Here is a 14,067-nt window from a genome sequence, read left to right as displayed (position 1 = left end):
ATCTGCTCTTCCTGCATATTCAGTAAACCGCGCAAAAATACCTTTGAATTAGTAGGCACCGTCCTTAAGGGCGCTCTCCATTTGACAGAACTGACCGGCCAGACCAGGCGTTTGCTAGGACTAACTCTAAAACGCCTTCAAATTAACACTCTTCGAGGATGATATACACTCCTCCGGAAGAAAACGAGGGATTATCATGCAAGTGTTCCTTCAAATTGTCGCATTTTCTTTGCAAACTGACGGGTCTGGCCGGCCAGTTCTGACAAAAGGAAAGCGCCCTAAGCAACGACAACGGCGACGGCAACAAGAACGTCACAAATTTGCATAACTGGTGGGCAAAAACAATGGCTTTTCACGCCCTGCACGTGCGTTTTTCACTTTTGTCCATTTGGTATCGTGATAGCGGGAGAGAGCGTCAAAATAAGCCTGTGGTCTACTGCCATTTCATCAACGCTATATCCTAAGAACTCTTTCATCCAAATAGCTCGCCACCGTAGGTCTTCACTGAACGGTCGTGGCATCGTCGATTCTGGGCGTTCTCTACAAGTTGAAGTTATCTTATTCTTATTAAATATTTCCCATACTACCTTTCGGCATTGTCGCGAACGCTCTTCCGCTTCTGTTGGACAACCTTTCCCGAAACAGATGTATTTTGAGATAACGTTGTCGTTGCCGTCGCCGTTGTCGTTGCTTAAGCTCCCTAATGTTGAAATAGGGGGCAAACAGCTTATATTTCATCCAACATTCGCGAAAACAAAAAAAGATGTCGAATGGTTGTTGAAGCAAAGTTTAAAGGCTTTTAAACTCATTCAGCATGGATTCAATTTCGTTTTAACAAGGTTGATTGGGATAGGGAAGGGAAGGGGAGGGGGGGGGGGAAGGGGGAAACGGTTTTAATATCGCTGTATAACAAAATCGAACGGATATTGAAGCAAATCGAGTCAATCGCACAATAACTCTTGACATGGAAATAAAACTGCTCTTTTGTCTGAACAAGTGGGTTTTTGCCAGGTACCACACGGAAAAAATAGGAGGCACGGTGGTCTCATGGTTAGAGTGCTCGACACTTTACTCTCACGGTGCCTCTCTCCACCCAGGTGTATAAATGGGTACCGGCAAAATGTTGGAGGTAACCCTGCGATGGACTAGCATCCCATCCAGGGGGGAGTAGAAATACTCCTAGTCGCTTCATGCAAAAGGAAACCCGAGATAAGCGCCGGCCTGATCGGGGCCTTCTGGCTCGTAAGCAGTGACTTTTACACGGAAAAAATAACACGCATCATAGAAAGTACAAATACCTAATTTCTTTAATTATAATACCCATCCAAAGTCAACATTCTTCGCAAACGGACAATGCACACCTAGAGACATATGGAGTGTTCATCGTGTCTTATTGTACAGTGTTTGAAATGCAACCTATTTCGTCGATTTCACATTCTACTACATCACCCCGCTGAAAAGGAAAAAAGATGGTGTTATAGTAACTGAGGACCCTATATTAACGCTACATGACAAATAGGATGGAGTTTAAACAAAAGACAACAACAACGACAACGGCACAAAGCAAGAATATGATTGGTTAAAAAAAGGTAAAAAAATTCGTGTTGCACGAATTTCCGAACTCCACAAAACTACAACGTGAGCATGTACAACAACGAACAATTCATCTTCTGTTTTGACTTTAAAACCGTTTCCTTACCCAACCAGTTACAGGATAGTTCGCCCGTATTGTACAAGGTGGAAAAGACGGAATAATCGCGAAATACTTGCGACGGCGCTAAGTTATATTTTGGAGTGACGTTTTCAATTGCCGTTGTCCTTGCATAAGTTCCTAATCCTAACTCGATGTACGCTTGTTTTACAAAGTGGAGAGGAGTTACATTCGGAATCATTAATTTTGAGGCCACGCCAACTTCAAGCATGCTAGCTGCGTTTTAAAAGTAGTGACGGAAAGAAACGAAAAATGAACAGAGGAGGAGGAAGAGGAAGGCAAAGATAAGAGAAGAAAGGGGATGGAAAACCAGCAAAGCGAAGAAAAACCAAGAGAAGAGACGTAACGTGACAGAGAGGATGGGAAGAAAACAATGGAAAAGAGAAACGAGGAGAAGTGAAGAGAAGAGAAAAGAAGGCAAAAGGAGAAAGAAAGAGACAAGAAGAGAAACGAAGAGCTTCTAGGTTATAAAAAAACACGAATCGAGGCGAAAGTGGAACAAGGGTCTGTCAAAGGTGGGGGATGGTTCTCAGCCCGCACAACTCTTGTTTCTTTTTAAGGCTTAAAGACTTGGAGCAGCCACTATTTCGCTCAGTCTGCCGAGCGCAACGCAAAATACAGGTGCAAAAGAAACGTGAAAGTTCTTCTTGCAACCTTATCCTTCTCAGCCATTTCTCATTCTGCTTTGACAGACTGAGCCCAAAGAGGAACTGCTTGTTATCAGCTCCCCATCTTCTGGGGAATGAACCTTTCCTGTTTTACTTTTTTTCTGTCCTCGAAACATGACCATACTCACCTTTAGGTAAAGAGGAGGTTTCCTAAAACAGCCAACACCTGGGGGAGTTCCTGTTATCACCACATCACCAGGGGTCAGTGTTACAAACCTGTTACGGAGAATGCAATATACCAAGTGATTTGCATTCAGTATTACCTTTCTGCGTCGCCAAACTACGGATTCGATAAGTTAAGTGACTACGTGACCACATCTTAAATAGAACGTACTTTTACGTTTGGCTCTCGGATCAACCAAAGTCAAGATCGATTTCAGCTCAGATTTGTAGGAACTTTATTCCTTTGCAAACATGGCATGATTATTCACACCCCTCGTGAACAAACAAATGATTTAATTTATTTCACAGTTCGACTGTTGTCGTTGTAATAGGCCCAACGCTAGAATTCAAATCCACCCGGCGTTGTGGGTGAGAGCGACCTCATGTGACGTACCCATCAATACTGTAATCTCAAATCACCAAGGAAGCACAGTGCCTTTAAGTATGTATCATCAGTGATATAAAGAGGAAACCTATTTCAGCTAAGCCATTCGCGAGCTCTTCGATTCGTTTTATTGTTAAGGTAATTTATCAAGTTTTGCCCTCTCCCCAGAAACCAACTGCTGATTTCGTTTGAGTTGTAGTGTTCTTGAAGCTTTATTGCTATTGAAGTCAAGTGACCCTAAAACAAAGTTAATTAATTTTTTTTCTAAGCCTCTTCGCGGACCGGAATCCTAGCTTTTCGAATATGATTGGCTAATAGAGTGCTCGTAACCGGTCCAGTTTTTTTATGATAAGAACCATGGTCCGGGATTTTCCGCGCCGACACCGGAAAATTGAAATTGTTGCGAAAGTTTACAAACATAGGCAACAGTTACTCGTAAACAACTCCCCGGGATAACAAATTTAATATGTAAGGAAAATACAAACTCTGAAGAATATGGATTCAGACGAGCCCACACAGTTAAAGTGAATTTTAACCCATTGACTCCTGGGGGTTCCCCATTGACGAGTAAAATCGTCTGGCGTTAGACAGAGTAAAATACTAAGTATGCCAAACATCCCTTAGGACTGATTTCAAATCCCTTTCCACGCTCTTAAAATGAACTCTTTCCTCAGGACTAAATTCATCCGATTGGACAAAATGCGTAGTGAATATTAATAGGAGATTTCACGTGACTTCATCGCCGTCATGTTGGTGGATGAAAACAAAAGATCTCTCATTAGCTTCTTTTGTTTGTCCACCAGAAGTCGTACATTTCTCTATTGTTATTGGTGTCCCTAGAGGTTGGTTGAAAACGTCCTATAGTTTTTCGATGATTAGGTAAGATGAGAAGATGTGGAGATGTCTGAACCCATTTTCACTTCTTACCGTGATATAAAAGATACAAGAGCTTCTGTCTTAAACACCAGATTTTCCGTGCTCGAATTTTGCATAGTTTCTCCATTGACTCGGCAACGAATTCCCAGTTTGTGAGGATCTATGAGATGGCCAGAAAAATCATTACCTAAATGCCTTTGTGCATTTTTCACAAACATGCTAATTCACCAGATAGACCATCTATAAACAGTAATCCTCCTTTCACTTCTGTAAAGTAGAATCCCTGATTTAAAATCCCAGATTTTCAGTACAAAGTTAAAAGGGTGTCTCTGAGAAAAGAAAATTACCAGAGGGACGTCACCCATTGTCATTAATGCGCTAAACAGAGCTTTATTGACTCAGTCGATACAAAAGATTATTTTGTTCTTGTGGGTTGGGGACATTTGAATTTAAAAAAAAATGTTTGTAGACAGATATTTTCCCTATCGATGCTTAACACGTTGTTGATCTTTGTATCAATCACCTGACAAGGAATCCTTGGTGACTATTGCGGGACCAATTGGACAGAATGAGTCAAACGTCTTGCCGATCAGCCACTGCCCACCGTTCTTTTTCAACTGCCAATCACGTGCACTTACATCATGTACCACTGTAAAGCCTGCCACGTATTCCATGGCCTCGCTCTCCTAAAAAAATGTATTTCTAGGTCACCATCGATAAAGAATGAAAACTTCTTGCTTGTTACAGTAACCAGTACAATAGACAAGGCAAGAAAACCCAAAGGCTCCTTTTTCTATGGCTTCTAGCTTCTACTACAGTGGGGGTGGGTAGGCAGTCCTATCATCTTGCACGACAGATTGTCCCCAGTAATACTTCACCTAATTTTAGTGCCCTCTAATGGGTGGAAAGCTGAGTGAAATTTGAAGAGTATTCTGGGACTTAGAGCACTTCAATGCAGTCCACACTCAACATCCACTACACAAGGTGGCCCCTAAAAGTAAAACCTAGTAAACAATAGTTTAACAATACAAACTTGATTTAAATGTACACATAAAACTCTGCAGTGATAGTTCTACTGAATCTTGAGGTGACTGGGTCCAGTTGTTCAGAATTTAAATCCTGATTGCAAGTACTGTTTCTGTTTTGTTGGTAAGACCTTTACTTACCTTAATCTTCTTTCCAGTTTTCCCAATGATAAATGCAAGTTCAACTTCAAAATCAAGTTGCTGGGAGAGAAAAAAAAACAAAACGAAAAACGATGCAAAAATTGAATGAACTTAAGGACTTTCAAACCCTTAACTTTTAAACATTCTTTGTACAAGGTGACATTTTGCTTATCCTTGTTTTAAGAGCAATATCAATAAAATATTAATCGCAAAAAAAAAGTGGTCTGTTTCTTTCCTCGCCATTCCTGTCTGTATTTTGACTACCTAAGCATTATAAATACTGTAGTGCAGTTTGTGAGGTGATTGGTCATCAGAAACGTCAAATTAGTAGTTGTCTGTCCGGTGAGCCATACTTTATAAGCTGTGAAGGCTTCAAACAATGATTGGTGAGTTTTCATCCACCTTGTAAATAAAGGACTTGGTTGGTACTAAATATTGTCAGGGATGTCTTCTGTACAGGTTGTTGAAATGTTAGACATAAACAACAACCATCCTCAGGACTACATTAATTTCAATTAAACAATCAAATTCCATCATAAGCGGCCCAAGCTCATGTTATGTGCGAGACGTGACTCTCAAAGAGTCACGTCAGCAACAAGACTGTTCTACACAATTTTTTTTTTGTTTTCTGAGTTACTTTCAAGATAAAGGAGTAAAGAAACGAAAAAGTATCAACGAAGGCACAAAATATAGACAAGTATGTTAACTTGCCTTTTTTTTGTTTTGTTTTGTCTTTTCAAGCTTTTTTAAACTGTTTTGGGACGTTGTTCTTTGAGCGGCTGTCGTAATCTTCCCATGACAAAGTCAAGGCTGGACACAGCAATTCATGGAGAAATGAGCTCGAAAGCCTTTCCTTCTGTGTTCCTCCCTGTGTTCCTCCTTTCTGTGTTCCTCCCTGTCTGATCAGCTTGCTGAGAGCATTATCCTTTTGGCTCAAAAGAGAAAGATTTCCTTCACATTTCTAGACCAGACATTTGTCTACCGAAGCTTGTGCTTGTCTTTTCGATTACAGGACTGAATTAAGGATCTCCCCTGCATTTAATTGCCACGTATCCCTCCGGCACACTGTCTGATCCGGTCCTTGAAAATATAACTCTTTCCCTACAGTCCATGTACAGTTTCACTTTGTCTTAGGAAAATTAGGAAAGCCTCTCAAACAACAATGTCCCAAAACAGTCAAAAAAACTCGAAAAGACAAGAAAAATAAACAAAGTGAGTTAACTTACTTTGTTTTGTTTATTCATTGATAACTTTTCGCTTCTTTGCTCCTTTGTCATAAAACTAACTTCAAAAACCAAAAAAAATTGTCTACAAGAGCGTCCTCACTCACGTGACGCTTTGAAAGTCACGTCTCACACACAACACAAGCTTGGGCCGCCTATGATTTTGTCTGGTTTAAGAATAATATTGTTCTAGTCATTGTAACCTGGGTCCTCAAGTCAAAAGAGGCTAACAAGAAAGGTCAAGCAAGAAGAATATACTTTGTAACTTAAGTAAAATTGCAACTAAAAAGCATAACAGCATTTTGCAAATGCTGACACACCAAACCCACAAGAGACAAGGTTCCAAAGCACCTCCATTTATAATTTTACTCCATCCTTTGCTGCCATGCAAAATGCCACTTACTAAAAGAAATTTTGACAATTTCAGCCATAATGCTCTGAAGCTGATCAGAACTGTCACATGAACCTAGTTAAATGTTCTAGATAGCTCCCATAATTTGTCTCCTTTATTAGCTCAGTGTCGGAGCATCTGAACTAGCCCACTGAAAATGTCACAGGTTCAACTTCTGATAGCAGCACATCTATTCATGATTGCTGCATGTTTCACATACCCATAGTTCTGAAATGGTTGCACAAAAATGTACACACAGTATATAATTATCTTGCTAACAAACACAACCCAAACAAACCTCTGTCTCATCTGGGTATATGATTGGTGCTCCTGGGTCAGCTATTGCATTATTAAACTTGCTGAACAGGATTGGTTCTTTGGGCAGTGGATAGTTCTGTTCTGTACAGTGATCAACATAGTTCATTCCTATGCAGATGATTTTATTGGGATTGTGAATTGGTGCCTTTAATCGAATATCAGCTCTCTTTAGAACATGTTGACCATTATTGACAACCCTGGAATAAAGAAAAAGGTGTGAAAAAACTCTGCAAGTCACAACCAAGCTTAACCCATTGCCACCTGGGAGTGACACCTGATAGATTCACTCTGCCTTAACGGAAGACCATTTTACTTGTCAGTGGAGGACGGTTTTAGGAGTCAATGGGTTAACCTCAACATCTAGTACTAAAAAACTGTGTCCCCTTTTAATGTCAGTTTTGTTATTTTCCTTAAATTTACTAATGATGTTCAAGAGTTGTCTTTTTCAATATGGGACACCTTCTCTTTCGCACAATACCAATTGAAAAAGTTATTGTCATTTCTTTCTCCAATATATGTGATAATCATAAACGTCTGTTTTACACATAACTTCTGCAATGACCTAGTCTGTGAAGAGGCTCTTCAAATTTCTCGTGGCCTCGGAGACATGCCAGCAGCTGCAGCTGCAAGTACCACATTAGAATCAAAGTTGGGAAATTCTATTTTTCAACACATAACATAGACTCCTGCCAATCTGCAGTATGCCTGCTTTACCCTTTAACCCACAACAGATCATAACAGTGACTAACATCTAACTTCTCACAGTATCAATGCATAATCAAACAAACAAGGCATAAGAATCCAGGAAATGATTTTCCTTATTTACAGCTAATTAGAAATGTACATCAACAGAACAGCTGAGAGAATATACATTTTGATACTTGTGCTGCGGGGATGAAGGAGTAAAATAAATCACCAGTTCAGTCATTGTTCATTGGACCCAGTTAAATACCATATAGTAGTTGGACCATTCCATAATTTCGCACCTGTTATAGCCTCAGTGACAACGTATTCGTATCCCATATGATAATTATGATTAGCTCCATGATTTGGGGGATCTCCTCTTTCCAGCCAAATTTGTGCTAACTATGTACAGTAACTTTTTAAAGATAAATGAAAAATGTTGGAAGATGTGTACCGTATTATTGGTTTCCATGTGATGTCATCAAGATTAAAAAATAAGGAATTATAAATCCTTTTGAGATTTTAGATAGTTATTAGAACAGCTGAAGACATATCTTTTTACAAATTTTCAGTTTGACGGGGTTGAATTTCTAAGCTTTTGTGCGACACCACATTAAAATGGTGGCCGAGAATGCTGTCACGTAGCTAAAAAAATTGACTTATCCGCTGAGATTTCGCAATCTGAACAGTCCTTGCATGAGAAAAAGTACTCATATAGGTGTTTATGAGCCCTCAGAAGACGACTACAGGCTTTTTATAGCAAAACTCAATGACTCATGTTTTTGTTAGCTTCCGGCCGCCATATTTGTGCCCCTCAGAGGGACACAAACAATTGGCGTCTCCATACATAGCCTTATACATTTGAGTAAAACATTTCATCGAATATCTCCCGCACGAAACATCACACACACCTGAATCTTCGCAAGACTGTTTCATTAGTGATCTTATTTTATCTCTTTGATTCTTGACCTTATTTGATGAATGGTTTTGATGATGGTGAGACAGTGAAAACTGGCAATACTAATAGTTGATAAGGTAATACTATTTTGCAGTCTAAGAAGGGTGTAAAGCTGATTATGTTTTTCAGTTACCTTGTTTTAAAGCCTATTCTTCTTCACAAGGCGTTTCTCTGTTTAATAGGTTGATGGTGGGGGGAGGTGGTCTTGAATTTTTAATTAATGTCCCAAAGAAAAATCCACTGACAGAAGCCATATAAAGTTACACTTAAAATAAAAGTCCCCGCAATTCATAAAGCAATTTTGCTCAGTCGTTATTATTATAACCATACCCTTGAGCCTTGTTTATCATCTCCTCACCGCCTTCCAGGAAAGATCTCATATCGGTGGAAATGGAATTATCGCCAGCACATACATCAACTACATCCCCGCCATCACTGGTTTCCACTCCAACCCTCTGTTTTCCCCCTTCAACGAACTGGATCAGTCGCATATTATGTCGAAATCGTGATGGAACAGAAAAACAAGGAAAACGTGCTGAACGAAGTCGAAGAAAACTACGTAACATAGAGCAGCACATGGGCATTTTGTCTGAGCATGCGCGAAGGGAATCGAATTATTCGAGTTCGGCGCCATTGTTATTTTGAACGCGCTGCCCGCGGGTTTTTAAACGGGCGATCTACACTTTGAAAAATATTTTGTCAAGAGAGATGAAAGATTGTAACAAAATTACACACTTTTCTATCACTATGGATATTCTTCGAGTTTGTTGGGAGTTCGGATGAGAATATTTTAATGACCAAATCCCGAACAAAACGAGATAAAGGCCCAAAGAAGTGGAGTTTGGCATTTGATTTACCGAAGTTCAAGATGTTCACACGAGAAGACAAATGATGCAGGTTAGTTTGAAGATGTTGAAGCTTTATTGTTATGAATCACAGGGCTGCATATTGACACGATCCTCAGATAAACCACCCTTTATGAGATGGAAATTTTGAATTTGAGCTGATTTTGCTTCAACTTTGTAGTAAGATTTCATCATAATTCCGCCGGCCCCCAAGCTTTAAATTACTTCAAATAACATTGTCTCTTCTTCCTCTTTGCAGCCGCTTGGGACTCCAGGCTTTAAAAAATGCGCTGTTTGTAGGATTACAATGTTATTACATAAGCTTTTGGCAAATTTTTATTTGGGAAGTTTTGATTGATTTTCCAAGTCGTGGATCTCAAAAGTCTTCTGTCTTGCTGCTCTCCAAGTCTGTTGTGCAGAGCATATAGTTGTCCATTTTTAACAAGGTTGTAGTGTCATTTCAATACACGATGACTTTTGCAATTTTTTTTCCTGTGCTTCAGTAGGTATTTTTGTAATTGCTTTTTTCGTCTCCTAGAGCTAACTTAAGTCAAAAGTTCGGTTAAACTACCCTTTTTCGCCGGCCCCCAAGTCCGAGAACACTTTTAGTGCATTGTTTGTTTATTTGTCCTCCGCTTCACCTGGTTTATTTATTCCGAAAAAATGCGTGCTCTTTTTTGTAACAAGGCAAACTACTACCGTTTACTGTCGAAGATTTCACATTTGGAGCTTGTCCATGTAGTTTTCGAACCGGATGGCGTAAGCTTTCCCTGCTAGCAGAGGCTCAGGAAAAGAGCCTCTGCTAGCAGGGAAGCGTAAGCTGTGTTATCGTGTTTATTTCATTAGCATGCTGCTACCTAGCAGACTAGCATTAGAAGCTCGTCGGTTTTTTTTTTTTCTACGTGCAGCAATTGAATTTACCTCAGCAAGTGTTCTTAGACGAGCGATTTAAGAAATAAGTGAGAATGCTCATTCAAAAAGATTTGGTTGTAATTCTGGAGACGAGCTCTGTAGGGCAGAACAAACATTTCGCTTTTAGTGTGTATCCCTCCCTTAGCGTGTAGAGGAATGCCAATCACGATTTCTTTAGATGTATGTGTTAGTTATACATTTGTACAAAAAAATGTTAGGAAACACGTTTTACTTGCCAAAATCCCGTTGTACCGTCTAGAATAAGTGAAACATGCACTTGATTATCTGCAAGACCTGTCACTATATTTTGATCATCTTCTCAACAATCATTCACAAATAATATGTTACACATCAGATTTGTCATGTACTGGCTCTTCTAACAATCCATATACTGTAGTATAAAAATCAATAAATGTTCACCACAATTAACGGGTAAAGGAAGATACAAAATTATGTTGAAAACTAGATGAACAATAATACGTTCAAATTTGCAATGAGAGTAAGCAAGGGAGTTCATTTACATATTACCTTGAATGTTATTTGTACCCAAAAAATGTTGAATAAATACTGGGTACAGTGTAGCAAATCTTTATGAGCATTTACAATGTTTGTAAAAACCAAGATAGTGTGAGGAAGAGGGAGAGAATGGTTTACTTAAGTTGAAAGAAATGAAACCCTATATTATTGATGTTGACTTCAGACCTAAAATGGCCATGTTTGATCCTTGCAGTTGTGCCCCCCACTCATGCATAACCATTCCTGCAAGATATCTGATGAAGTTACTGATGTTTCCAGAAGAGCTGGCTGCAATAAGGCCACCTTGTAGCCCATGCTTGTTGCTTTCAAAGAGGCTAATGATTGTATGCATTAGAAGCTTGTCTGTTTGTGCTCTGTAGTGACATCTGTTCAGACATGTATTCTGAGCCATGATCAGAAGTACTCTGCAAATTATTATTTAGTTTTAAGGTTAGGCTGTTAATTGGAAGGACAAGGGGAATGTAGTTATCTAGAAGAATGAAAAGAGTTCCATATTGCATGTCTTTAATTTGAAGAATTTACTCATCACAGTTTCTCGAAAAGTGTCTAGCATCCATAAACAAGTTCTAGTATAAACATAATTCTCCATGTCTTAGGTTTATCAGTAAGCTTGCTTTGGAAAAAGTGTTTCATGTACAGAATTAAAAGTTAGGATCAAAAGAACTGACAGCGTATTCTCTGCTGTTTAGAGACATGGGCATGCAGTGGCTCAACAATTGGAGCAATGGACAGAAGTGATGGCTGAGAAGTCAAGTTTTGTGGAAAGGTGTTACCTTGAGAAACAGTTGTGAATGAAGATAAATGGGCAAATTGGTTATGTGAAACAGCCGTATTTGAAGCTCTTGAAGTTCTGGATTATGATTGGAATCTTAAACACTCATACATAATTAATTTGTTTGCAGTAAAATTAACAGATGTGCTGAATTCATGAGGCTCATACAAATGGGATTCTTTGTTGCTTATAAATTCAATGTACAGTTAAGATTTCACTAGTTGGAGTCACATCCTACATAATAAAGTGTTGCATGTCATAGTCTCAGTAAGGTGGCCAGCAAGTTGATATGAAGAAAAACACTCGTGATCATTAAGTTTTTGATATCCATTTATTGTGACAGTGAATACAGTTGTTGACCATTTCCTCATATCTTATACTTCCGAAGGACTAACAAATTAAATTATATTTTAGTTCTATACTTGTAAAAGTTTAAAAAGCTTGGGGCTTGATATTAAAAAAGGAATACTCTTTGGTGTGTCACTCTTAACATCGCTTTGTTCCCTGGGCATGGTCTAGTCAGAACTTACTAATTTCCTGTTGTCATTTTGTAATCAATTTTCAACTTGAATAGTCTGATTCTTTGGAAATGACCACAGAGAAGGATCATTCCTACAGATTGAGACAGTTGTACAAGGTTCAAGAGGGCAGCTTGTTCAATTACAACATGGGAATCATAGACCTTGCTATGCCCTTAGACAGTGGTTATTTATTTCAGGTCCTCAGATTTAGTTCCCTAGGGATTTGGGATGTGCTTAAACTCAAAACCTTAACCAGCTATCTTGCTCTAGTTCCCTGAAGCTAACACCATGTAAGCAGTAATTTTCAAATGGGAGGTGCTCCATGCAATACACGAAACCCAGACTTAACATGACTTACTCTCTGTCAGAAGCTTCAAACGTTCCACAATTCCTAAACATTTTACTCGTGGTAACATTACCAACTCTATTTTCTGGCTGTTTACTCAGACCATAATTTGGTCAAAGCTGCTGTTTTTGGCCCGTCGTTCACGCTTGTTCGCGTTCATGCCAACAAACTTAAAACGAAAAAAGGCAAGCTACCGTAAACTTTGGGTGTGAACATATATTTTCATAATGTAGCTGAAATTCTCGATATTTTAACACATTTCAAACAGGAATGCCCAACAGAGCAAAAGAGAGAACAGTGAGAGGTAAACACGTAGGTTGCAATCAAAACTAACGCGGTAAAATGTCTGTCTAGTCTGCTTATGTGTGTTTGGAGAGCCCTTCGAATTATGCAACTTTCGCAAGATTACTGACTACGTGAGAGTTCCACACCAAAACAACTTGTTTTCCCCTTATTATTCGAAAGTAATTTGCTGTGACTTTTTGCCATAAACAGCCAACCGTTTCTCGATCTTTTGACACCGTCTACACGTAAGGCAAGGAAGATAAACTACACAGATAACGACACGAACTCGAAACTTTTCGCCAGGTAGACCGCCATTATTTTGGTTTCTGCTTATGGCGGGCCAGCGGATACGCTCATAAGAGATCTCAAAGTCGCGCACGCGCAGACAGAATGCCCCTGTGCTCGTAACATAGATGTAAAACGACGAATTGCCCTTTTCTACTTCCCAGTCCATGCGCTACAAGGACTCACAATCCTCTTCCTTGAGCGTGCGGGATTTCACGAGGGATGTCCCTCATCTAACCTCGTCTTCTTCTTTACCTGGCAAGGTAAATGCGCCCTGGGGACGTGGTTGGTCCCTCATCCTTCCCTCTTGGGGTAGTGGTTTATCGTTCACAGATAATTTTATCACCAAAACGAATCCCTGCTAAAAACCTCTGTGCTCGTTCTAATTTGAGCCTTGTAGCTTACATCGTCTCCCCGCCGCAGGCGATTTAGAGGTCCTTTTTTACTCCTTGTTATTCACCCCTACGCCACAGCTCAGGTACCAACTCGAAACGTCAATTTAGGTAAGTGTCCAATAAACAATCAATACAGTCCTCTTCATGATTTACGCTAATATTCACACCTTCGATAAAGTTGTTGCTCACAACGATTTAATGACGAAAAATTACAAGCTGTGTGAAGTTCCTCTTCACTATTCAGAACGGTCAAGTATAGAGTCGCGCAGGGTATGATTCAAAAAGTTCAGGGTACCAACGAAACAGGTGCAAACTCTTCAAGTTCTCTTCTTCAATGTATCTTTGGCATATGAGATATGAGTAGTATTGACGGACAAGAGGAGGATAGCGAGATTGCAAGTAGTCAAAGGGCGCGGTTATTTGTTACTAAAGATGAAAAATGGAGTGAAGAAATGTTCTCTAGAAGAAGAAGACATAAATTATTCGGTACAGCCGTGGACATCAGATATTCCCAACTTTCCATTCCGGAATGGGAGCCCTGCTCTCCACCCCATCCCTAAACTCTCGAAAAGAAAAATGGCGAACGCACAGAACTACCTATGGGTCCACGCATTTAAGACAAACAAA

At 39.6% G+C, this 14,067-nt stretch overlaps 1 protein-coding gene and 1 long non-coding RNA gene across 2 annotated transcripts; one reads left to right on the top strand and one right to left on the bottom strand.

The window, feature by feature from the left end:
- Positions 1 to 1,284: 1,284 nt before the first annotated feature.
- LOC138006794 (oxaloacetate tautomerase fahd2, mitochondrial-like) lies at positions 1,285 to 13,227 on the bottom strand. Its single transcript, XM_068853359.1, has 8 exons — positions 13,175 to 13,227; positions 8,873 to 9,111; positions 6,881 to 7,097; positions 4,969 to 5,028; positions 4,326 to 4,488; positions 3,854 to 3,962; positions 2,508 to 2,595; positions 1,285 to 1,453 (listed from the first exon to the last, which is right to left on the bottom strand). The coding sequence occupies exons 2-8, from the start codon at positions 9,106 to 9,108 to the stop codon at positions 1,391 to 1,393; spliced, it is 936 nt and encodes a 311-aa protein (XP_068709460.1). The 5' UTR covers positions 9,109 to 9,111; positions 13,175 to 13,227; the 3' UTR covers positions 1,285 to 1,390.
- On the top strand, positions 9,119 to 12,079 carry LOC138006795 (uncharacterized). The gene is made up of 2 exons (XR_011123936.1): positions 9,119 to 9,439; positions 11,526 to 12,079. It is a non-coding gene; the product is annotated as an uncharacterized lncRNA (long non-coding RNA).
- Positions 13,228 to 14,067: the final 840 nt, after the last annotated feature.

Source organism: Montipora foliosa, chromosome 6, assembly GCF_036669935.1.
Source record: "Montipora foliosa isolate CH-2021 chromosome 6, ASM3666993v2, whole genome shotgun sequence".
NCBI lineage: Eukaryota > Metazoa > Cnidaria > Anthozoa > Scleractinia > Acroporidae > Montipora > Montipora foliosa.
This window is presented reverse-complemented; position numbering and strand designations above follow the sequence as displayed.